The sequence below is a fragment of the Globicephala melas genome, chromosome X, assembly GCF_963455315.2.
Source record: "Globicephala melas chromosome X, mGloMel1.2, whole genome shotgun sequence".
Taxonomy (NCBI): domain Eukaryota; kingdom Metazoa; phylum Chordata; class Mammalia; order Artiodactyla; family Delphinidae; genus Globicephala; species Globicephala melas.
In genome coordinates this window covers 124,622,957-124,648,902 of record NC_083335.1, presented here as the reverse complement: position 1 = coordinate 124,648,902, position 25,946 = coordinate 124,622,957, and the positions used below count along the sequence as shown (strand labels likewise).

Below are 25,946 nucleotides of genomic sequence, written 5' to 3'. Positions count from 1 at the left end.
CCGCAACAAGAGAAGCTCCCATGATAAGAAGCCCGCGCACCGCAACAAAGAGTAGCCCCCGCTCTCTGCAACTAGAGAAAGCCCGCGCGCAGCAACGAAGACCCACGCAGCCAAAAATAATTTTTAAAAAAAGGAAAATGCGAAGTGGAAAGGGGGGGAGGGGGGAGAAAAATAATAAACCCACTTCAGGAGCGACCACTCAAGGGGTACAAGGTCTCCTTTTGGGGTGATGAAAATCTTCTGGAACCAGACGGTGGTGATGGATGCCTAATGCTGTGAATGTATTAAGTGTTACTGAATCACATACACTCAAATGGTTAACTTCACATTACGCGGATCCCACCACAATCTTAAAATAAATAAAATCTTTTCAGCCCCATTGCAAAAAAAGCGTAAGTTACTTATTTTTTATTTTATGTTTTTAAACTTTTATTTTATGCTGGAGTCTAGTTGAATAACAATGTTGCATTAGTTTCACATGTAGAGCAAAGTGATTAAGTTTTATCTACTGCTTTTCCAAATTGTTTTCCCATTTAGGTTGTTACATAATAGTGAGCAGAGTTCCCTGTTTTACACAGTAGGCCCTTGTTGGTTATCCATTTTAAATACAGCAGCATAAGTTACTTCACGTAACTTAAAAATTAAAGCAAGTCATTTACAGGAACCTCACAGACAGCAGCCAACGTGACCCAACACACAGACACCTACAAAGCCTGTGAGTCCCAAGGGACGGAGGTCAAACTGGACAGGTGTCCGGTCCCCGAAGCCATCTCGTCAGGGCGCCTGACCTCAGTGGGCCCGAGACTCACTGCCCGCTGGTCTTCTCCAGACGATGATTTCAGAGTTCTAATATCAAATGCCGACACAGACAGAAAGGAGCACAGGAGAAACCTACTGCAGTTAAGCTGCCTCGTCCTTGCCCAAGAGAGAAAAGCCTCCGTCTGGTACCTGGTCTCCAAAGTTCCCGAACATTGCTCAAGAAGGCCTGGGGAGAGGCAGGTGTGAGAAGGATACGTGGACTCAACCACGACCCTCCCAGTCATCAGGGATGCCCTCGATCATCTCTGGGAAGCAAGTTTTCACCCTAACGTGGCTCTGCCACGTCCACTTCTGCAACGAAGCTCGACCTCGTTTCCACCCTGCAAGGATGCCGCGGCGCCTCTCACAGGCCGTACCTTCCGCAGGGGAGGAACCACAAGTCGGTGTTCACAGCTCACGGATGAGACGTGCTCGTGTTCCCAACACGGATTCACCACGCAGCCTGGATTAAGACGCGTGACTTCACCCATTAACGGTATAAAAGTCTACCACATTAGGATTAAGTAGGTCGCCACACTCGGTCCCATTAGAAGAAACAGGAATCAGAGACCCGGTCCTTGACAATTCGGTTCTTTTGCTCAGGCTTGGCTGCCCCGTGGCACGTGGGATCTTAGGTCCCCGACCAGGGATCAAACCTGCGTCCCCTGCGTTGGGAGGCGGATTCTTAACCACTGGACCACCAGGGAAGTCCCGACAATTCGGTTCTTGAGCCAAGAGGAAAGCACTTTAATGAGACAACGAGCCAGAAGGGTCTAGAAGAACTGAAAGGCAGCAAAGATCGTCTCAAAAGCAGTCAGAGGAGACTTTGCCGACACCCCTGCCACCGTGAAGAGCATTAACATAAGGTGTACTTAAACCCATATGGCCGCCTTCCAGGTCATCCCAGCCCTAAACCATGGTACGCTGACTTAAAACACGGCATCGAGCAAAGAAGCATGGGTGGAAGGATCAAAAGGAGATGATGAGTGGTGGTGTGTTCTTGTGGGTTTCTGGAGAAAGGCAAAAACAGCAAAGAGTACCTGTACGTGCAAGTTCGACCAAGGGCAACTGACAAGGGTTTGAGTTTTTTTTTTTTTTTTTGGCTGCATTGGGTCTTTGTTGCTACGCACGGACTTTCTCTAGTTGTGGCGAGCGGGGGCTACCCTTCCTTGCAGTGCGCGGGCTTCTCAATGTGGTGGCTTCTCTTGTTGCAGAGCATAACTCTAGGTGTGCGGGCTTCAGCAGCTGCAGCACGCGGGCTCAGCAGTTGTGACTCGAGGGCTCTAGAGCACGGGCTCGGTAGTTGCGGCGCGTGGGCTCTAGGGCGCATGGGCTTCAGTAGCTGTGGCGCGCAGGCTCAGTAGTTGTGGCTCGCGGGCTCAGCTGCTCCGCGGCACGTGGGATCTTCCCGGACCAGGGATCAAACCTGTGTCCCCTGCCTTGGCAGGTGGATTCTTAACCACTGCACCACGAGGGAAGTCCCAAGGGTTTGAGCTTTGAAGACAGGAGTCAACTGAGAAGAAAGGAGACCAGAGGATAAAAGAGCAGAGGATCCTGTCAAACAGCTGTGGAAGTCTCTCCATCCAAGAAGAGGGGCCGTGGACTCTTGGCTTTTCCCTCCCCCACCCCCGCCCCCAACAAAGGACTCGCATGCAGCCACCGGGGCAATCAGCCGACGTGTGTCAGAACCCTCTCAGAGGGCAGAGGCTGCCTTCACAAGTGGGGTCTGCGGAGGACCGCTTCCCCGCCGCGTCCGGAACTAGGGTGCCCGGGCCCAGTCTCCATTGCTGTCCCTCGGCGCCGCAGTGGTTAACATTTCGGCACGGTCTCTGCCCACATCTCATTGCTCCGTGGACCTGGCTCCCTGGCCTCACTTTCTGCTCCAGGGCCCCAAGCCCTGGAACCCCCAAACCACCGCCTGACAATGCGTCCTTCAGAATAGCGTGCAGTCACGAGACCAAGCCGGCAGGTCAACAACCTGCTGTGCCTCGTCCTGACTCTGCTCTTCCTGAAGCCACGCGGCTATAAACACGAGGGGAAAGTGGCGTCACAGAGCAAGACGTAAAAACACCACCGGAGCCCCGGGCCCAGGGTCTTCCGACAGCCGCTGCTTTTCACCTCTGGGAGGACGGAGGTCTGTGTCTCAGCAAGGGCTCTGGGCACGGGAGACAGTGCACTGCCCGAGAGGGAGCTGTGCCGATGCCGGGCTCCACCCCAGAAAACTTCCAAGCTTGAGGTTCCCCTTGTGATCACGCCAGCGTGGGCTTCCTAATTACCCAGCACAGCAGTTCAGAACGGAAAGCTTCAACCGCCCCTTAGCTAACTGAAGGCCAGGAGAAGTAAACGTCTCCCCCAAAGCAACAAATGCAGGTCGGATGGCAACGCTCTCACTCTGAAACCTACTTGCAAGCAGCCTGTGGAGTAAATGGAAATCAGTCTTGGCATCGAGCTCTGTACCGCAAATCACCTCTCAGGGCAAAAGTACAGGAAGGTGACCCTCAGGTGGACTTAGCTTGTTGATGAATTTCACGTGAAATGAAAGAGCTTGATTTCATACAGACTCCACCTTCTGGCTGTTAGCGGGATTTAGGATTTATTCTTATTCTCCCCCCGCCCCTCCCCTCCCATCTGTCGCAACAAAATACAAGCCTGCAGATCAGAGCCAGCCTGCTGGCGGCAGCTCCTACGGGGGCAGAAATGGCCGGGAGAAGGCCGGGGAGTGAGAGCCTGCCAGTGGCCACAGCCTCCGGGGCTCTTCCCCTACAAGACCTGTCTGCAGAACCCCCCAGACGCAGTCCTCTAGAAGACCGTCACGTGTGAGGGGCACGAACCCCATGTGATAAAACTTAGCTTTCTTACAAGGCTTAAAACACGACACTGGCCAACAAGTCCGCGTACCAAATTTGAGGTGCTGATGACTCCCCTCTAACGGGCACGGAAAGCCCGCTTCATGCACTGTACTGTCATGTATACTAAAATCGTCAATACAATTCCAGCAAGGAGGTCATGCCAACATGGAAGCACTATTCCCCACGATCCAGAAGGAGCACAGAGCCCCACCCCCACTCTGCCCAGGGTCTGCCAGGGGCGCTACCAGCCATCCAGGCAGGGAGAGAGCAGCCGACGAGGGGGCAGCTCCATGAGAAGCGGCAGAGGCGGCACCAGAAGGCCCTGGTCCCCATACACTGTTTACAGGGCGATGGGCGTCTGCTCAGAAGGTCACCCTTAGAAAGGGAATCACCCACCCGAGGGTGTGTGCAACTCCACGCCGGCAACAGCCCTCCAAAGGGGCTTCACTGTTCTCCCCTCTTCACCAGCTGCTCGCTAGGATGGCAGCTCCTTTATTTTAAACGCTAGGACATCAGGCGTGACCTTGTCTGGACAATGAAAGGACACTTCCTGAGAGAGTGGACACAGCAGACAGAACCGGTTAAAGGCGTTAGAGAGAAGCAGAGATACTCCTCCTAGTGTTATGAGCTAACTCTGCTCCCCCCTTCATACCTTGAAGTCCTAACCCCCCAGGACTTCAGAAGGTGATGGAATGAAGCTCTTTCAAGAGGTGATTAAGGCAAAATGAGGGCATGGGGGGGACCCTAATCCAATCTGGCTGGTGTCCTTCTAAGAAGAGATCAGGACAGAGACACACACAGAGGGAAGACCAGGTGAGGACACAGGGAGAAGGCAGCCGCCTGCAAGACCCCGAGAGAGGCCCTGGGAGACACCCACCCTGCCAGCACCTGGAGCTTAGACCCAGGCCTCCAGAGCTGTGAGAAAATAACCGTCTGGGGCTTCCCTGGTGGCGCAGTGGTTGAGAGTCCGCCTGCCGATGCAGGGGACACGGGTTCGTGCCCCGGTCCGGGAGGATCCCACATGCCGCAGAACGGCTGGGCCCGTGAGCCATGGCTGCTGAGCCTGCGCGTCTGGAGCCTGTGCTCCGCGACGGGAGAAGCCACAGCAGTGAGAGGCCCGCGTACGGCAAAAATAAATAAATAAATAAATGCCTGTCTGTTGCTGATGCCGCCCAGACCCCAGCAGTCTGTCACGGCAGCCACGTAAACTGCTGCACCGAGCTCTCAAGGTCCCCGTGACACTGGGGCAGGGAGCAGACTGCCGTTAGGCAGGACACCTGAGCTTGGAGATCTGGCGCAAAACCTCCAAAAACAGTGGACGCTGGCTCTGGAAACATGATGGTTGAGGAGGCCACTCCCACGCGAACACAGCTGGAGGCAAGCAAACGCTGTCAGATCTTCTCCCGAGGGCCTGGGTCCTGCTCAAACACCACCGTCGTGTCCACAACCCCCAGGCAGAAGTCGCCTCACCCTCGTCCCTCCAAGATTCTGAACCATCCCGTGACTTTTCACAAAGATGACAATTACGCATCATCGCTTCAGTGCTGAGTGCTGGTGTCTCTCCGTCCCCCCTACGCTGGGAGGTCCCCTGGGGCAGAACCTCTGTCCTACTTTATCTGGAACACAGAATCCTGAACCTCACAAAAATGTTCTCAATTCGATTTGCTGCATAAATGTTCTCTCGACGCTCTTCTGGCATCACAACAGAAGCCAGTCTTCATCATCGTGCTCCCGTTAACAGATCAGCGATTCGATTTCTTTACACAGATATGTTACATCAATGTATGCAAAACACTGGGCATCTTTAAATCTTTGCATTATAGATTGGGTTTTGGTGAGCAAAGGACAGTCCCTGCCTACATTTTCATTTCTTTTTTCTCCCATTTAATGTTTCAAGGGCACTCTTCCTCGCTGCTCCTTCAGAAGATAAACATTTTCTCAAAAAAAAAAAAAAAGCCTCTTTGACATCCCTAATCTAGGATTTCACTGAGTCTCACCACTCTTTAAAAGCACACACAATGATTCTGAAAATTGCTGGGTTTGCAGCTCAAAAGCAGAAAGTTTCTGGAACTCGTTCTGTCAGAGTGGTTACGCAGCCTGCCAGAGGACACAGCTGTGAGACAGGCAGCGTGGGGTCCCTCCCCCGTTCCCGTTGACCCCTTCGCTGCCGACAGTGCCGTTACCGCACACACGCACACACACACACGGTATGTACATTAGAAGCCATGTGTTAGGACTCTTCACAGCAGGAGAGCTGAACTCCAAGCAGCACATGCGTGTCTCTCTGCAGGATAAACGCCCGAGGCCTCCGTGCAGCAGCGAAGCCCGCGCCCGAGTGTGCGGGGAACGTCCCCGCCGCACTGCACCGCACCGCACTACAGCACTGCTCGCACTCCCACGACGGCAGCAGGGCCCGGAAGTGGCTTTTGATAAAGAGGACAGCCGGCACTTGGCACGTGAGCTGCTCGCAATCCAGAGCCATGGAGCTCTGACTGTGCCGCTCAGACACAGCTCAGCTCTGTACGTGTTATTCACGGACCTTCCTCTCTCACCCGGGGTCTCTGGTCTTGGCCGTGCAGACTGGTAAGTAACTGCGACCATATCCTACACATGCACACACAGACCACCATGCCTGCTCCCTCAGAGCCACCGGCACTCCTGTTCAAGGCCAGCAGCGCTCAGCTGACAGCCAAATGAAATAAAACCCCGTTACGTAAGGCTCTCAAAAGCAAGCATTTAAACTGGTCATCTCTGGGACAGAATCTTCAATTTTGAGGTTGGTGTTTAATTTGAGCGGCACGCCAACTCCCAGAGATGCTCAAGGAACAGAAAGATATGCACTCAGCGACCCTACTGTGTACAAATTTGCTTCCATTCTTCCATCAGCCCTTTTAAAATAAGGTCGTACCCCAGTTCCTGCAGTGACCTACACTTCCCTCCCCCGCCCTCCTTGTGGATAAGGGTCCAGACGACAGTATGTATTTCACCTAAATTCCACCCTCACTACAGTGACACAGCTACACTGGACACACTGGAGAATCAGGGCACGTGACAGTGTAACACTGCTGCCATTCCGTTCTTTCAGATGCTCTCATCCCCTCCTGGGGAGCCAACCGACTCGATTTCTATTTTAAAGCTCAAAATTAAGTCAGTACATAAGGCCAATTGAGAAAGGCTTGCCCTCGTCCTTTGACCAACAATCCTTCCAGACAATGTGGATTTCCAGACCCAGCAACCCAGCCGTGCCCTCGACGTTAAGGCATCCCGTCAGATGGCCGCTCTGGATAAAGCACGTCATTCAAGCCACTACACTGGGTTTCTCGTTCTGTGAACATAAAGAACTCCACTGTACGGAAAACACAGCAGCTGTTTTAAGAACCAAAACTGCCACGATGGCATTCAGAGCGTCCCCGCCCTGGGGATGCTTCTCCCGCCGGCAGTGCTGTAGGGCTGAGGGCTTGGTCCTGGGGACGCTGGAAGCTGAACCTGGTTCGTGGCCACTTCGGGTCTGGCGGAAACTGGACGCCCAAGCACTCACCCACCATAACGCAGCCCACCCCAAGATGCCTTCTCAGTAACCCCGAGTCCAAGAGTCTCCTACCTTGGGGTGGGGCGTCCCTCCTCGGCCTGGACTGAGGAAGAAAGCTCTCTGCGCGCACCGGGGTCCTCCGTTTGCCGTCGCACTTCCACAGAAGCTTCCTGCCAAGGGTGGCACAATGAGACACCCGGTCATCAAGCCACCGCCTCCGAGACCTCTGTGATCACGAACCCTTCATTGTGGGTTCGCCCTGTGAGCCCGCACCACGAAGGCAGTGACGCCGCCTGCCGTCAGCCGGCCACGGGACCCGCGAGCCCGGCTCTCCAAAGCGTCTCACCAAAAAGACTCAACAAGACCGTGCGTCCCCTTCGGCTCTGGGCAGGAAGCAGAACTCCTACGTGAGGGTCATAAACCTGTGTTGACACACTGGCCCCCAAACCCTCATCAAATCAAACCCAGCTGGTCACGGCTCCCTGCAGCGAAACCTCAAGCCCCGGGACCTGGAGTCTGGGAGCCTTGTTTCTTGACCGATCAAGCATGGAATTCTCAGCGGTCACACTGCACGGGGCATGGGCACACGGTCGCGGTGTTTGCAGGCCTTTCTGCACCAGGGGGCCACACAGAAACCTGCACCTGTCTTCACATGCGGACGTTCATTATTGTGTAACAAACCGATGGCTGGTTTTTCTTAAAAGAACCTCCATCTGATGCTGCAGGAAATCTTTTCTTTGAAATGTACAAATGCAGATGGAAGGGGGAGAAAAAGCAGAGAGAGTGGGAGAGGGAGACTGACTATGGACTTTGAGGTATGGATACAAATGTGCAGCTTTTCAGAAAGCTCCCCATCAACTTTCACCATCAAAACTCCTACTTTAAAAAAAGTGAAATAGTTTAACACACTGCATTTCCAATTACATTTGCCCCAGAACAACCTTTAAAAATATTTCACCACAAAAAGGGACTAAGAAGAAAACTAACAGCACAAGTGACATCAAGGTTGCCTTAAGCCGTGCTATAACGCGCCCCTTGTAATTTCAGAGGAGTGCTTGCCATTTTCTATCATCTCCCCCAATTTCTTCCCTTTGTATGTTAAGGGCAAGCTAATCAAAGGGAAAGACCGCTTCAGCGAGAGCTGACAATGAGGCTGGGAACTCGAGACGTGGGTGAAAACAGGGCACTCGCAATTGTCATGAGCGTATCGCCTCTGTCTCCAGGTGCTGATACTAGAAAAGCTGGTGCACGTAAACGCTCAGACAGCTGGACACAAGTCACAACGGCAATGGGCCATGATGTCCTGGGGCTGTCCTGTACGCACCTTAAGATGGGACTGCGGTGGCTCTGTCCCGGCTCCCTGCAGGACGCTTACCTGCTTGTAGAGGTCGGTCGAGGGCGACGACCGGGACCTTCCGTGGATGTACTGTGGCCTCTCGTGTTGGTCCAGACCCACGTCCAGGATGTTGTCTGCCGAGTGGTACCTCCCAGAACTCCTGGCTTCCGGGGCTTTCCTCTGTTCCCTCCACGAGGCTTGATACTCTGCAAAGGTTCCCAGCCTCTGAGGTGGGTCTGATCTCCCCACCTTTCCCTCCTTTCCGGGGCCCGCTGTCCAAGGCCTCTCTGGCTTCTCCTTGGGGAACCCACAGGGTGCCGGCCTCAGCCCCGACCGCTGGCCTACAGGCTTGCTGGTTTCCTCAAAAAACTTCCACCTGTCGGCAAAGGTGCGCACGGTCTCGTCAGGAGGTGCGGGGCGCTGGCGCGGGCGCTCATCCCCCGCGAGCCCCACCTCGTTCATCTTCTCGGGCTCGGAGTAGGACTTCAGTTTCTGCTCGGCCGTGAAGCGCCTCCGGCCTGCGATGCGCGGAGCATGCAGCGCGCCGCCGGCGCTCGAGGGCAGCCTGGCCGGGGCTGCCTCCCAGACGCGAGGGAGGGTGTCGGGGTCCGACGGGCTGGGCTCCAGGTCGCGGCGCCTAAACGACGTGGCCCTCAGGACGCGGGCCTGCGCCTCCTTCAGGTGGTCCTTATATGTACTGGAGAAGGCGGCTTCCGGGGCGCCCCCTGCCGGCTGCACCCCCCAGTCGCGCGCCTCTGCCTCGGCGGTGGTCTCGTCCCCCTCCGCGGCGCCGGCCAGGGTTGCCGTGCTCCGGCTCTTCTGCAGCCTGGCTCGCCGCAGCTGGATCTCGTTCCTCAGGGTGGTGGCGAAACGGTCGCTCCTCCGCATGGGTTTGCCCGCCGGGGCCTCGGGCGGGGGCCTCTCCGGGGCGCCCTCGTAGCCGGCCTCGGTCCGGCGCGCCCCTTCCTGGCTCAGCGAGTGCAGCATGGGCGTCTGCAGGGGGCAGATCTCGCCGCCCGCGTGGCCCCACGCGAAGCCGCCTGCGACCCTCTTCACACTCGCCGTTTCCACGAGGCCGGCCGCGGGCGGTTCCTCGGCTCCCTCGCAGTGGCCCCCGGCCTCCCTGTCCGCCGGCGCCACCCTCCCCCTTTGCCGGGCGCCCGGGGGCCCCTCGAGCCGGGGCGGGTAGCAGCGGGGCTGTGCGGCCTGGGCGCCGCCCTGCGGGCCGCGTGTGGAGGTCACGCAGTAGTAGCGGCTCTGCGCGCCACCGTCCCCCTTCTGGTCGCCAGCGCTGGGCCGCCCCACCGGAGCGGGGCTGTCATCCGGGAAGCGCTCGGCAGGCGGCTGCTCCCTGAGCCACGTGGCGGCACCGGGCCCCTCGTGAAAGAAGGGGCTCTCGTCGCTGGAGTGGCGCGGGTGCTGGCACGCGGGCGAAGGTGGCGGGCAGCGCACGTCCGTGCTGGACAGGGAGGCCTGGAGCCGGCTGGGGGGCCCCGGGAGGGCCCTGGCCCCGCTGTCGCACGGCGGCCACCCGCAGTCCAGGGGGACACCCGGCGCGCAGCCCGAGCTTCCGGCTCTCCTCCCGTCGCCCAGGCGCGCTGGTCTCTGCGGCTGATCGGCCGCTTCCGGTCGCCAGTCGCTGTGGGACTGAGCGCGGGTCAGGCCCAGAGGGTGCTGCGTGGTGGCCGCCTCTGAGAATGGAGGGCCCTGGGTCTTCTCGTGGCTCTTGGTGGCCGCAAAGCTGTCACTGCGGAGAGGGGGAGGGGGCGGAGGAGGGGACGAAGAGGCCTTCTTCTTATCGGGAACATACCAGACTGGCCCAAAACTGGACCTCCCGGAAGCAGCTAGCTTGGGCTCAGGGCCGTCCTCGGGCCTGGGGCTCCTGCTGCTGTCACAGGGGACCCTGGGGGGGAAGCACCCGAGCCTCTCGTCCACACACTGAGGGTCGCCGGCAGCCAGGCCCTGCCGGTCGCTGCCTCCGGTGGAGGCCTCCCACAGGCCTACTTTGTAGAGGATGTTCTCAGCAGAGGAGGCATCCGCCTTGGGCAGGGTGTGGTCAGGCGTGCTGGAGCTGGTGGAAAAGGAGCCGTAAGCGGAGTCCCGCTTGCTCGGGCCGCCCAGGTGGTCGATGCTGCTGTTGGACTTGGCAGCCGAGAGGCGCCCGGACGGGTAGGACTGGGCAGGCTGGTCCAGGCTGTCCACGCTCCCCAGGGAGCTGAAGTGGTCAGAGGCGCGCTGCAGATGCGTCTGCTCCCACAGGCCGCTCGACAGGTCCTGGGACGAAGAGCTAGGAAACAAGAACCACAGGCAACAGCGTGCTTTAGAGTCATGTTGCAACAAAGGGCAAGATGAGACAATGCACGTAGGAGCGGCTGGCCCTGGGCAGAAGGAGCGAGACCCCTGGGTGCGGCGCGTCTAAGTTTTCCCATTTCAAAGAGCAGCTTTCCAAGGGCAGGCTGAAAGGACCGAGTCCTACCCACACGACGCCTGTCCCCAAACAGAAAACCTTCCACGCCGCGGTACATCTCTCAGCTCGACACCCACAGGCTGGACCAGGTCCAGAGCAGGCAGCAGCAGGCAATGCCCCTGTGAACACCTTCATCCTCAATCACCGGTTAAGTGTCGCAGATAGCAAACCGCAGCCCGTGAGCTAAGGACGGCTTTTAGAGTTTTTTAATGGGGGCGGGGCGGGGCAGGGCACGGAATCAAAAGACTACCTCCTGATGCGTGAAAATGATAGGAAATTCCGATTTCAGTGCTCATAACTCGAGTTTGACGGGAACTCGGTCATGGCTGTGTGCTTTGCTCCCAACGGCAGAGCTGCGCAGCTGCCGCGGACACTGGCCCACCAACCTGAGGTGTCAATCCTGTCTGGCCCCCTGCGAGACGAGTCTGTGGACCCCTGGTTGAGTGCAGGAAATGATTCATACTACAGACTGCTAACGCAAAGAAAGCCATCAAAAGAGAACGATCTTCAACTTAAAAAGGCAAGTTCAGAGATAACATGACTTTTCCAAGCCCAGATATTAAAATCACAGGCATACCTCCTTTTGAAATGACGTGTGCCTGTGATTTAATGAAAGCTCCGATGATGATTAGCATTTTTTAGCAATAAAGTATTTTAAGACTAACGTATGTACTTGTTTTTTAGACATAGTGCTACTACTGCACACTTAAAGCTCTCAATAATGAAACTATTTCTCCAGGCGTGTTAAGTGCTTTCATTAAGTCATACGAGGGAGGCAATGACCGTTCCACGCCATGTCTGCAGAGGACAGACCAGGTACCCTTCGCAGAAACGGAGCATGTTCTTCTCCATCCTCCCACCAGTATTCCTGAGGGAATTTTTCCAGGAGATTCTAAGTCCAAGCAAATATAAACAAAGCTAAGCACTTCTTCCACAGGGCGTATACGTTTCTTTAATCAAGAAACCACCAAACGGGCTTAATGAAATATAAGGCCCGCTTTTTACTTAAGTTTTACCACACGGAGGAGAATTTGGTTTTTCAAAAACACCCGGGACTCCAACTACTATAATCTCTTATGGCTTGAAATAGGTAATACTGTATTTAAGACCTATTTCCTTCGCAGCAGACCAGTATTTACTAACAGCCGAAAACTCATTTTGAAATAGTTATGTTAGCTCCACACACACACACACATACAGACACACACAGTCATGCATACCACAAATATGCACACACGCAGATACACACACATACCCAGACACATACACACACAGAGGTACACACACACACTCACACGTGCACTGGTGTACATACCCCACAGCCACACTACTGCTGTTACCATCATCCTTCTAACAGACCAGTGAAGACACTGGCCGCTAGCCTCAGGTGACTGGACGCTCCACGTGGCCAGGAGGAACGTCTCCAAGCCAACACACCCATGGTGCTCTCCCATGTGTGCCTTGCATTAGCCCTTCTGACCCCAAAATGTGGGCTTCAGAGAAGCCAGGTTGAGCAGCGCCTCCCCTCTTCCACCAGCTCACCATTCTAACATCCTCTGTCTCACAGTTACCAAGAAACCACCAGGCCTGGCACACGGGCTGTGAAGCCCCCTGGTCTCCCCTGTACCTCCACACAGCAACCTGGGGTTTGGGGAGAGAGTGCTGGTGTTTAACAGAATTTCCTGGGGGAGCTTTGGCCAAAACACCTGCCCAGCAATAAGTAACATGGTGGCTGTGGACACGTGGGGGACGCGGACAGCCATCCCACTCGGCTGGCCCAAAGGGATTCAGCCAGAAAGCGAAGCCTCCAGGCTCCTGATTTATCAGCTGGACAACATAAATGAGGAAGCACACTTGCCTGTCGTTTCTCTTGGTGTTTTATTTTTTGTTTTCAGGCATTATACACCTGCCTGCTCAGTGAAAAAATGTAGAGTAACGGTGTGTCCATGGCCTTTTCTCATCAGAAAAAGAACATCATTCTCAGGTCAAGAAAGATGCTGTTTAAAACACAACAAGCCAAAATCTATGGGACACAGCAAAAGCAGTCCTAAGAGGGACGTTTAGAGCAACACAAGCTTACCTCAGGAAACAAACAAACAGCTCGAACAACCTAACCTTATACCTACAGGAACTAGAAAAAGAACAAACAAAGCCCAAAGTCAGCAGAAGAAAAGAAATCATGAAGATTGGGGCAGAAATAAATGAAATACAGACTAAAAAGCCATTAACAAAGATCAATAAAACTAAAAGCCGATTCTTTGAAAAGCTAAACAAAATCGATAAATCTTTAGCCAGGCGCGTCAAGAAAAAAAGAGGGCCCCAAATCAATAAAACCAGAAATGAAAACAGTTATAACTGATACCACAGAAACACAACCTAGAAGAAACGGACAAATTTCTAGGAAAGTACAATCTCCCAAGAGCGAACCAGAAAGTAGAAAATATGAAGAAACCAATTACCAGTAATGAAACTCAATCTAAAAAAATAACTAAATAACTCCCAACAAACAAAAGTCCAGGACCAGATGGCTTCACCTGGTGAACTAATGCCTTTCCTTCTCCAACTTTCCTAAAAATTGCAAAGGAAGGAATGCTCTGAACTCATTCTACAGGGCCAGCATCACCCTGATACAAAAACCAGACAGAGATATCACAGAAAAATAAAATTACAGGTCAGTACCACTGATGCACATAGATGAAAAGTCCTCAACAAAATAATAGCAAACTGAATCCAAAATATATATTAAAAGGATCATACACCATGATCAAGTGGAATTTATCCCAGGGATGCAAGGATGGTTCCACACCTACAAATCAACCCACGTGAGACACCACATTAACGAACTGAAGGATGAAAACCATATGATCAGCTCAAGAGATGCAGAGAAAGGTTCTGACAAAATTCAGCACCCATTATGATAACAACTCTCAACAAAGTGGGTATAGAGGGGACGTACCTCAGCATAATAGAGGCCATCTACGACAAACCCACAGCCAACATCATACTCAACGGTGAAAAGCTGAAAGCATTTCCTCTAAGATCAGGAACAAGACAAGGATGCCCGCTCTCACCGCTCTTATTCAACATACTTTTGGAAGTCTTAGCCACAGCAATCAAAGTAAAAGCAATGAAAGGAATCCAAACTGGAAAGGAAGAAGTCAAACTGCTGTCGCTGCTTGCAGATGACGTGACACTGTACAGCAAGTCCCCTACCTACGAACCTTCAGGTTGAGAACTTTCAAAGACGGCAGCACGCATTCGCCTGTCCAATCACATAAGTTAGTTCACGTGTCTGGCACATTGTCACGTGCGTGCATCCTCTACCAGTGGCTGTGCGTCTGTGTACCATACAGTACTGTGTAGAGTACAGTAGTACAGTATCTTTATTTCAAGCGAGATCTGCAAGAGGATGATTTCATTGAACTCCTTGCTGTGTAACACGAGGAGCTTACTAATGGAGACCTGACAGAACTGGAGGCCCAGAGAAAGCACAGAGGAACAAGAGGGAGAAGTAGCTGAAGAACCAAGGAGATTCACGATGCAGGAAACGGCAGGGGATTTTCTTCATCTGAGGAGGCACTGTTAGTTTTCGAGGCACAGGACCCAAACTTAGAACGGTACACGAAGGCTGCAGCAGCCGTTCAGAATGCAATCCAGTGCTACCGTGTCATCTAGGACGAGAAGAAAAGTGCTACTACCGGGCTTCCCCGGTGGCGCAGTGGTTGAGAGTCCGCCTGCCGATGCAGGGGACGCGGGTTCATGCCCCGGTCCGGGAGGATCCCACGTGCCACGGAGAGGCTGGGCCCGTGAGCCACGGCCGCTGAGCCTGCGCGTCCGGAGCCTGTGCTCCGCAACGGAAGAGGCCACGGCAGTGAGAGACCTGCGTACCGCAAAAAAAAAAAAAAAAAAATAGTGCTACTACCCAGACATCACTGGATCGTTTTTTCAAGAGGGTAGATAGAACTGAATCCAGCAAGGAACCAGAACCTGTGCCAGCAACGTGAGGAGTGAGTGAAATTGCAGCTCCCCCCCTGTCTACTACTGCTGACGATCCTTCAGCTCTACACCTCCCACCTCCTCTCCCTCCTCCAGTCAGTAACTCTTCTGGCCTGTTCACTCGATGCCAGCCCCTGGATGCCAGCTATTGTACTGGACTGCTGTGCTTTTCCAGGTACTGTATTATAAGATTAAAAATGTTTTATTTTTTGTGTTTGTTTTTTCATGCATTGTTTGTGTGAAAAGTATTATAAAACTCCTACTGTACAGTACTATATAGCCGACTGTGTTAGTTGGGTACGTAGGCTAACTTTGTTGGACTTAACGAACAAACTGGACTTACAAACGTGCTCTCAGAACAGAACTCGTTCGTATGTAGGGGACTTCCTGTACATAGATAATCCTAAAGACGCCACCAAAAAACTATTAGAGCTCATCAGTGAATTTGGTCAAGTTGTAGGATACAAAATCAATACAAAAAAACGTGCTGCATACTAACAACGAACTATCTGACAGAGAAACTAAGGAAACAATCCCATTTACCACTGTATCAAAAAGAACTAAATACCTAGGAATAAATCTAACCAAGGAGGTAAAAGACCTACTCAGAAAACTGTAAGACACTGATGAAGGAAACTGAAGATGACATACACAGATGGAAACATATACCGTGTTCATGGACTGGAAGAATACTGTTAAAATGACCATACTACCCAAGGCAATCTACAGATTCAATGCAATCCCTATCAAAATACCAAGGGTATTTTTCACAAAACAAGAATAAATAATTTTAATATTTGCATGGAAACATGAAAGACCCTGAAGAGCCAAAACAATCTTGAGAAAGAAGAACAGAGCTGGAGGTATCACAATCCCTGACTTCAGACTATACCACAAAGCTACAGTCATCAAACAATATGGTACTGGCACAACAACAGACACATACAACAATGAAACAGAATAGAGAGCCCAGAAGTAAACCCACACACATATAGTCAATTAATCCATGACATAGGAGGCAAGAATATACAGTGGAGAAAAGACAGCCTCTTCAGTGAGTGGTGCTTGGAAAACTGGGCAGCTACATGTAAAAGAATGAATTAGAACACTCCCTAACACCATACACAAAAGTAAACTCAAAATGGATTAAAGACCTAAATGTAAGGCCAGACACCATGAAACTCCTAGAGGAAAACATAGGCAGAACACTCTCTGATATAAACTGTAGCAATATTTTTTAGGATCTGTCTCCTAAGACAAAAGAAAGAAAAGGAAAAATACACAAATGGGACCTAATTAAAAGTAAAGGCTTTTTTTTTTTTTTTTTTTGCGGTACACGGGCCTATCACTGTTGTGGCCTCTCCCGTTGCGGAGCACAGGCTCTGGACGCGCAGGCTCAGCGGCCATGGCTCACGGGCCCAGCCGCTCCACCGCATGTGGGATCTTCCCGAACCGGGGCACAAACCCGTGTCCCCTGCACCGGCAGGCGGACTCTCAACCACTGCGCCACCAGGGAAGCCCTAAAGGCTTTTTTAAAAAAAAAATTAATTAATTAATTATGGCTGTGTTGGGTCTTTGTTGCTGCACGCAGGCTTTCTCTAGTTGCGGTGAGCAGGGGCTACTCTTCATTGTGGTACACAGGCTTCTTATTGGGGTGGCTTCTCTTGTTGTGGAGCACAGGCTCTAGGCACGTGGGCTTCAGCAGTTGTGGCTTGCGGGCTCTAGAGCGTAGGCTCAGCAGTTGTGGCACACAGGCTTAGTTGCTCCACTGCATGGGGGATCTTCCCGGACCAAGGCTCGAACCCGTGTCCCCTGCATTGGCAGGCGGATTCTTAACCACTGCGCCACCAGGGAAATCCCGAAAATTAAAGGTCTTTTTTTTTTTTTTCAGAGGAAAGGAAACCATCGACAAAATGAAAAGACAACCTACTGAATGGGAGAAGATATTTGCCAATGATATGACCAATGAGGGGTTAATATGCAAAATATATAAACAGCCCATCCAACTCAATATCTAAAAAAACAAACCTGATTTAAAAATGTGCAGAAGACCTGAACAGACATTTTTCCAAAGGAGACATATAGATGGCACATGGAAAGTGCTCAACATCACTAATCAGAGAAATGCAAATCAGAACCACAATGAGGTATCACCTCACAGCTGCCAGAATGGCCGTCATCAAAAAGACAACAAATAACAACTGCTGGTGAGGACGTAGAGAAAAAGGAACACTTGTTCACTATTGGTGGGAATGTAAACTGGTGCAGCCACTGTGGAAAACGGTATGGAGGTTCCTCAAAAAACTAAAAATAGGACTACTCTATGATCTAGCAATTCCACTCCTGGGTATATACCCAAAGAAAATGAGAACACTGATTTGAAAAGATACATGCACCCCAATGTTCATATCAGCATTATTTACAAGGTGAAGATTGGTATATCTGACACACACACACACACACACACAATGGAATACTGCTCAGCCATAAAAAAGAATGAAATTTTGCCATTTGCATCAACATGGATGGGCCTAGAGGGGTATTACGCTTAATGAACTAAGTCAGACAGAGAAAGACAAATACTGTATGATATCAGTTATACGTAGAACGTAAAAAAATAAACAAACGAATATAACAGAACAGAAGCAGACTCACAGACGTAGAGAACCAATCAGTGGTTCCCAGTGGGGAGAGGGAAGGGCGACGGGGCAAGATAGGGGTAGGGGAGGAAGGGGTATAAGCTATAAAATAAATAAGCTACAAGGATATATTGTACAGCACAGAGAACGGAGCCAATGCTTTATGATACCTTTAAATGGAGTATAAGCTATAGAAATTTTGCATCACTATGTTGTACACCGGAAATGAATAATATCGTACATTAACTGTACCTCAACAAAAACTAAAATAAAGTGAGAAATGCACAATTACGACAAGGCAGGGAAGTCATGAGTGTGGCAGAAAGTGAAACCAGCTTCCCATCCCGGCGGGAAAGGCGTGCCTACCTGGCGTGGTGCTGGCCTGGCCACAAGGGGCAGGAGCTGGTAGAGGGGAATGGAGATGCCGATGTCTCGGGGTGGCTGTCGGAGAACTTGGTGACGTGCCAGGAGTGTGGCCTCCAGCTCAGCTCAGTCCTCCTGAAAAAGGATGCAGATGGCTCAGGGACTTCACGGCAAGGACAACTTCAGGCGAAGAAAGGAGTGGGAGGCAGAAACGATTCCTGGGTGATTTACTGCATCGCTGTCAGGTGCTTCCCACTGCATCTGGGCACCAACGCTCTTTGTACAGGTTCGTTACCGGAGAACATCCCCGGGCGAGAATCACAGGCCCCAGAATGTGAACCAGCCCTTAGGCTTCCAAATTCATTCTAAGTAAGTACATGAATCTTGCCCATGACCCCCGCTGCCCCACCCCCAAGACACAGCAGCATCTTCTGTCTGTCCAGTGCCAGTGCAACTTTGCACAGGCCCTTAGCCTGTTTGAGGAGAAGGCACTGGGCTGCAGAAAAGCTTGAGCTGGGTCCCGTGGAGTTTTGACTGCATTTATTTATTCACTCACTTCACTAAGTGAACACAGCTATCCTGCAGTTAACGGGGACTGGTGGACATGTATTCCTCTGAGCCTCCCAGAGCGTCCGAAGTCATCTAAGGGTTCCTGTCATGGGAATCATCACGCCCTAAGACCAACAGGCTCCAGTCCATTCCTGCCAGGGCTTCTGAACGGGGCAGGAGCCTTCCCTGCCCGCCTCCACCGCCCCCACCATCCGTGGGTGGCTAATTAGGTTTTTGACCACACCTGCCCAGGTGTGAAACAGCATGTCCAGTTGGACATCCCTGCAGCCGACGTAGGAACATCACAGGGCCTCCCGGGTAAAGCTGCTGCAGGAGCACATGGCCCATGCTCGCCCCTCCTCCTCCCGCAATTTTTTTTTTTTTTTTTTTTTTGTGGTACGTGGGCCTCTCACTGCTATGGCCTCTCCCATTGCGGAGCACAGGCTCCGGACGCACAGGCTCAGCGGCCATGGCTCACGGGCCCAGCCGCTCCGCGGCATGTGGGATCTTCCCGGACCGGGGCACAAACCCACGTCCCCTGCATCGGCAGGCGGACTCTCAACCACTGCGCCACCAGGGAAGCCCCCTCCTGCAATTTAAGATGGATCTAGCCTCACCAGGGACACTTTGTACAGCCCAATCGAGATCGGAGAAAGGGTTCAACTGAGCCTCTAAGTACCTGATGGGGATCAAACATTCTTCCAACAGGCAAAAACATTAAAGAATATTATGCAACAACGAATATTAAAGAAAACCCAGAAAGCATTTATAACATAAACCTTCTGATGACTCAGAAACGAGGAAAAATACACGGGTGGCAAAATGTGGAATGTGTTGACTTTTTGATAGTTTCCCACGAGCTGAAGCATAAAAGAGACGAATTCATCACACCACAGAAGTAAAGGGATTGTAAAGCCAAAACTGTACCTCATAAAGTTTCTCAAAATCCTCGTAAGGAAGGTTCTGGCCACGTGAATTTCATTTTCAGATGGCTTTTCCTGTGCTATAATATCCGTAACGTCTGTCATCTTCCTTTACAGGTAATTAATGAAGGAAACAAACTAGACAAACTGCAGGCAAAGGAAAAAGAGGCTTGGAAAAGAAAACGCCTTACACTTTGTGGTAACATATTTCAACTCTGTAATTGGGATGAGTGGGGAACCAGCTGGTTTACTGGGGCAGTCGAGCTCTTTGAGAAGACTAAATGTTTCTCCTCTTATTTTAAAGGATAATACAGGCAGACCTTGGAGATGTTTCGAGTTGGGTTCCAGACCACCACAATAAAGTGAACATTGTAATAAAGCTAGTCACGTGAACTTTTTGGTTTCCCAGTGCATATAAAAGCTATGTTTACACTATACTATAGTCCACCAAGTGTGCAACAGCATCATGCCTACAAAAACACAATGTACATACCTTAATTTTAAAAGACTTTATTGCTGAAAAACACTATTATCTATCCTAGTAATAATATTAGTAACATCAAAGATCACTGATCACCGTAACAAATATGATAGTGGAAAAGTCTGAAATACTGTGAGGATTACCAAACTGTGAGACACAAAGTGAGCCAGTGCTGTTGCAAAAATGCTGCCAACAGACTTGCTTGCCACAGGGTTGCTACAACCTTCCATTTGTAAAACAAACAAACAGAAAACACGCAGTATCTGTGAAGCACAACACAGCAAGGTATGTCTGTACACAGATACATGCCTCTACTTCGAGGAGACATAGTCAACAGTTACGGTACTAACTGGAGCTTTAAAGAAAAAAAAGGAAAACACAGTGAAAAGGGTGATACCTAGAAGCTGTAAGTGAGGAATCATGGCTCCTGGGGAGACTGAAATTTCCCTACGTATGTGGCTCTCGTCAGGTCCTCAGACTTTCCTAGAGCACAGTGAACGTATCTGGGAATCGAGGAAGGTTCAGGCAGTTTCTGTCAGCCCCTCTGATGTTTAAAACTGGATTCTGCTGATGAAAGGAGGACATGTGGCTGATGAAAGGAGGACATGTGGCTGATGAAAGGAGGACATGTGGCTGAGCGCTGGTCTCTCCATCACAAGCCCGTGACCACGCTGGGCAGGAAAGCTCTGGGGACTGAACGCTCTGGCGCCACCTAGCGTTCCCAGATGGAACAGAAATGGCAGGGGCCGATTTAAGGCGCTCGTTTCAACAGACGATGGTGCTTCTTCCCACACAAGATACGCACTCCAGGTGGCTTTAAACCACCCGGGTCCTTGGAAGTCTGGGGCCGTGAGGGGTGCACAGGCCACAGGCTGTGCCAAAACAGGTGGGCAAGGTGCCCCGATGTGAGGGCCTCGGAGAACTCGGACCACGTGGTACCTGGTTAGGGGTTAACCGCCCTGCCCCCTCAGGGGGCCACGCGTGTCGGGAGGAAAGGCACACACAGCAGGTATGCAGCGAACCACACCCGAACCTTCCTGTCCTGGCGGGCGGGACGTCTGCTATGTCTGCTACAGCTGGACCAGCCCCCCCCCCCCCCCCGCCACAGACATCAAACAGGAACAGAAGGGAGAGCTGTGAAAGGAACGCCCCCTCCGCAGGCCACGCAGTCAGACACAAGCCAGCTCGGCTGGGGAGACCAGCAAGGACGCCCTTTCCGGGAGGAAGAAGGACGGCACGGCTCAGCCCAGAGACACCCAAGGCCATGCTTCTGTGCAAGGCCGTGTGGTCAGCGATGCCAGGGAGGAAACAGCCGTGACCCGGCCGGGGTGCCGGTGCTGACCCCTCCTGTGCGTGCAGCTGCACGATCCTGCCAGCTCCGGAAACGCAACAGGGCTGCGTCCAAGGCACGCCCACGGGAGACTAACAGCCACTACCATGGTCACCCCGTGTACAGGGAAGAAAGCCTTTTCATTCACATGGCCACTGCTGCTCGGAAAGCTTAAAGAATAGGCATATTGTAGAAAACATGGAACATTTAAAAACTGAAATGCGATTAAGACAATAAAGGAGGATAACCCGTCATCTGAAGATGAACGGTGGGTAACGTCTCTGCATTTCTTTCCCCGTTTCAGACGGCTGAGAGCATCGTGCAGACTTGGCGGGGCCCTTTCTCTCTGCAGCCCGCCTGGTTTGGTGAGCATTGACTCTCCAGGCCACTGTCACTTTTCCAAAATGTCATTTTTAATATGGCATAATATTCCTTCCACATGAATACTGAAAAGCAATGCTGCTGACTATTAACACCGGGTTTCCTGGCTTCCAAATCAAATTATTCGCCCTAATGAGGGTTCTCTGAAACCTTTCCCAAAAGGTGCACACCAAAATTAATCTAAATTTACTTCAATTTCTAAAAATAATTTTTTATGCTAGGTAGTCTTTTTTTTTTTTTTTGAAGGGAAGGGGTTTAGATCTCAAATATAAAAAATGCTAGGATACCAATGAAAGTTAAGAATGGATCTAGATACAGAAAATTCATTTTTAAAAAGAAATTATTAAAATAAGGGCTTCAATGAAATGTTTCTCATTCAGAGAAAGAGCAGAAGTCCCTCAAAAAAAAAAAAAAAATCACGTGAACGCCGGATTATTTTCCTAACGTTTCCAAGTGCAGCCAACAGGCGCTGCCTCAGAAAACAAACGCAGTCCGCATGTGGTCCCCACGAGCGCGCGGGGGTGGGGGTGGGGGCTGACAGTACCAGGCCTGCAGGCTGGGAAGCCAACGGGAAGGGCCTGGCGGGACACTGTGAGGGGGCGCCACAGGGTGTGTTGGCTGCAGGCGACATCCTCGGGGGAAAATAAAACCAACAGTGATGCTTGGGGCACCTTAGAAGCAAGCGTCAAGGGGGGCGGCAGTGGGGAGGGGCTTCCAGATAAAGGGAAGGCTGGAAGTTCCTCAAATGCTTCCCAGTGAGTCCTGTGGGTGATGGGGGTGAGTTCCGGGCAAGGAGCCCCCAGAAGCTTAGGGAGGGAGGGTGTGCAGAGGCCCCGAGGGACAGGCCCACAGAGGGTACAGGCCCTCGAGATACTGGGCTGGAGGAGGGCGACAACTGCAAACAGCCTTTTTATTCTTTAAAAGTGAAACACACACATAAAAAGCACCACCCTACAGACACAAAATGAAGCCTGCCCCGAGCTGCTGCTTCCTTCCTGCGCCTGTCAAGCCTCTAGAGGACAGATGCTGACCGGCCTCTCCCTCTTCCGAGCTGCCTCTACCTTCTACCACACCAGCTCCCTGCAACTCAGCTCTGGCAGCTCCTGCCTCACCCCACCGCCCTCAGCTGCTCCCAACTGCCACGGAGCGAAGCCCGGGCCAGGCGGCACTGGCATCGCTGGGACGGCTGTGTTTGCACAAGCCCTCAAGGTCATTCCGAGGCGAGCTCAGGTCTGAGACTCGCCGCTCTAGCCCCGAGATACCCTTCCTCCCTTCCCCCATCCGCTCTGCCAGCCTCTTTAGGAGGTCCCGGCATCACTGACTTAGGTCCACGTCTGTGTCTCAAAGCTGGCTCAGCCTTCAAAGGACAGCCTGACTGCTGAGCTCTGCTCCAGCCCTCCCTCCTTCTGCCAGAGCCACCACTTGTTAGAGCTTTTCCTGTCCATGCCCATCCGCCCCCTCAGCTGCCAGTGCCCCGAGGGCAGGACCTATGGGTACGACTTCAGCCGCCTGGCTGGAGCGCTTCCAATGTACATTACGTGAATGAATAAAAACAGAGGTCAGACCACTCTGTGAATGGCGGAGTTGTTTTCCCGGGCACTGATCTGACAACACGATGCTGTGGGTGGTGACATCACACTTGATAAACCGGGATAAGAGTCCAGGAGCTCCTGCCTTTATAAACGAGGCGAAAGAGGTAAAGAGGACAATTCCCAAATGACCTAAATAGCTGAAACTGATACAAGACATCAAAGCTGCATTTTAAACCAATGCCAGGGCCGTGTAGCAGCATTCACACGGGATAAAAGCATCAGGGTTCCGCCCCACGAGGCCGGGGCACCCCTTATCTGTCTCCCAGCAAGGGCAAGTGCACGCCTGTCTCGGCCTCCGGCGTTCCCCGGGTGCATGAGCAGGAAAGACCGCGTAGAAATGTCACACAATGAACGCAGGCAGAACTGGAGCAGACCCAAATGGCCTGGCTATTTTTCCATTAACTTTTGCAAAGGGGGGTGAAGGGGACTGTCTCACCCAGCACTACCCGTACTAAAAACGCTTTGTCCAAACCACCCGAGGTCACGGTGCATGTCCCCAGTTTTCAGAAAGGCACCGATGCAGCTTCTTGGCTACATTTAAACAGAATGGATTTTTCGGTAAAGACACCCCAGACACTCAAATGTGCAACCATTAACATAACTAAGTACGAGCAGCCCTAAGGATTAGCAACAGAGCAACAGAGTCTCATACGTCAGAGTATAGAAACAAAAGTACGTGAAACGTTCTCTGCCTGCCTTAATATATTAGAAACCACCAGCGCTTCCAAACTAAATTATATCAACATCACTCGCACGCCTTCTAACGAAAAACAAAATCCTAACTGTTTACCGCTCTCTACGTGGCTTAGAATCTGAAACATCTCACCTGGAGATTCAGCTGATTAAGCTGGTTAAGCCACACGCTGAATCTGCATCTGAGGAGAAGCAACCTTTCCCCAAATAACACAGTCCTGCTCTGTGTGGCTTTTTTCCTCCGATTTTATTTCATAAAAACAAGAATGGCAAACAGCCCAAACGAGTCGGCGTCTGTCCAGGATAAACCTCTGGGTCTACTCTGTTTTAAGAAGAAAATAAGCACAGGAACAAATCCCGCAAATGCTCAAAACAGACACTTTCCCCCTGAAATTTGAACGAGCCATCTCAGACCACCCTCCAAAGGCAACACCCACCAGCATCCCCAGTAAGACAGACACCCTCTGTGGGAACACACAGTTTCTGCCCCAGGAAGAGCTCTTGGGGGTGGGGGAGAGGGGGGAGAAAGGAGAGGAAGGGGGAGGAGGGAAAAGCAGGAGGGATACAACCTGCTGACGTCCCATCCATCCCTCTCCTCTTGCGGCTTCAGGAACACCTGCACTCATCAATGTTGGGGCCACGCACAGAGCCACCTGCCCTAGGACAGCTCCAAGGAGTCAGCAGCAGAGGGGAGCCCGGCACGACACTGGCTTGGTGTAGAACTCACTGCAACTCAGTGACGTCCAGAAACCCACGCACGGGGCAAGAAACTTGCTCCTAGCAGGCGTGGGTGCCGTCACTAGACCAGACACCTCCTTTCTTCAGATGTGTCGCCACGCCACCCCACGTGGCCGTCCCTTACGGCCTCCTGCAGCGAACCTCCATCCTTGGGTGTTAATCTCCTCCCGAAGGCAAGCTTGGCGGACGTAAGCAGAGTCACGGAAGAGTTTAAGGCCTCCGGCAAAGAGGCAGGAAACATACGTCAACCCTATGCATAACGTGGCCCTGGCATAAAAACTGCTCACAGCAGCGGACGGCTCAAGAGGGCCACGAACGACGAAGTGGCAGGCGAAGTTCACTGTAGACGAGACTAAGATTACCACATACATTTGGAAGGAAGACCGAAAGAGTCATTACAAGCTATACAATAGAATTCACGGCCTGACAGTTAAGAGACGTGTTCCCTACGGTGTTTGAAATTCCATGTACGTTTTAGGAGCTGAACGTATGGTACCAACTTCCCTGTGAACGGAGGACAGTGGATGGTATCCCGGTGCTGTGCACACAGAGCTTTTAGTGAGCATTTTACGGCATCGGACGGCAACAGCCTTAACCCAGCACCGGGCGAGAAGCGTCCCCTACTTCAGCACGTCTCCCACAGCAAGGGGCTTACCGACGCCTGCGTTAATCAGGAAAAGGCCTCGAGTGACCTAGTTTCGGGTCTTAACCTTTTCCAAGCACATGTGCTTAAGCCAGTGGTATAAGCACTGCGGCCACCCAGCAAACTAGCCCGTGGCCCTCAGGGAAACACCAGCACCGAGATTCATCCCACACCTGCCCATCAGGATCTCCAGGGAGGGGCCGACACGGGGGAAGAAAGTGCGGGCGACAAGTACACAGAGAAACAGACACAGAAGAAGAGGTTACCACATCCTCCCACACTTTCCTGCGAGCAGCACTTCCTTGGCCGAACAAAGAGGGAAGGACAGGGTGCCCGGGAGGCACGGCCAGGCTGCCCCTGCTGGTGCCCCGGTTCCGCTGACTCCCGGGCAGACGCCAGGATGCCACCTGGACATCTCAAAGGAGAACATGTGTGCACCCGGTGGGGCTTCCTGTTACCCTGCTTTGTTTCCAGCCGACACAGCTCTGGGAGGGAAGCGCTGGCTCTCAGCTGTCTGGGAAAGAAACGTGGCTGGGGAGAGACAGTGATCTGGGTCCTTGTCTCCCAAGGCATCGCGCTCGCCCAATCCCGGCTTCTAAACGATGACAAGATACACAGTGCCCATGCCCCGTGAAACCG

At 52.2% G+C, this 25,946-nt stretch overlaps 1 protein-coding gene across 3 annotated transcripts in view; it reads right to left on the bottom strand.

Annotated features, from left to right (window-relative positions):
• SHROOM2 (shroom family member 2) overlaps positions 1 to 25,946 on the bottom strand; it is a 146,170-nt gene that overhangs the window by 40,858 nt on the left and 79,366 nt on the right. For 2 of the 3 annotated variants that reach the window (XM_060292684.1, XM_030837333.3), the window contains 3 exons: positions 17,981 to 18,112; positions 8,552 to 10,799; positions 7,249 to 7,346 (listed from right to left, as the gene is read on the bottom strand). In XM_060292684.1, coding sequence (XP_060148667.1) covers positions 7,249 to 7,346; positions 8,552 to 10,799; positions 17,981 to 18,112 — 2,478 coding nt within the window. The remainder of the gene's footprint in view (positions 1 to 7,248; positions 7,347 to 8,551; positions 10,800 to 17,980; positions 18,113 to 25,946) is intronic. The other variant, XM_030837336.3, reaches the window with a different exon arrangement.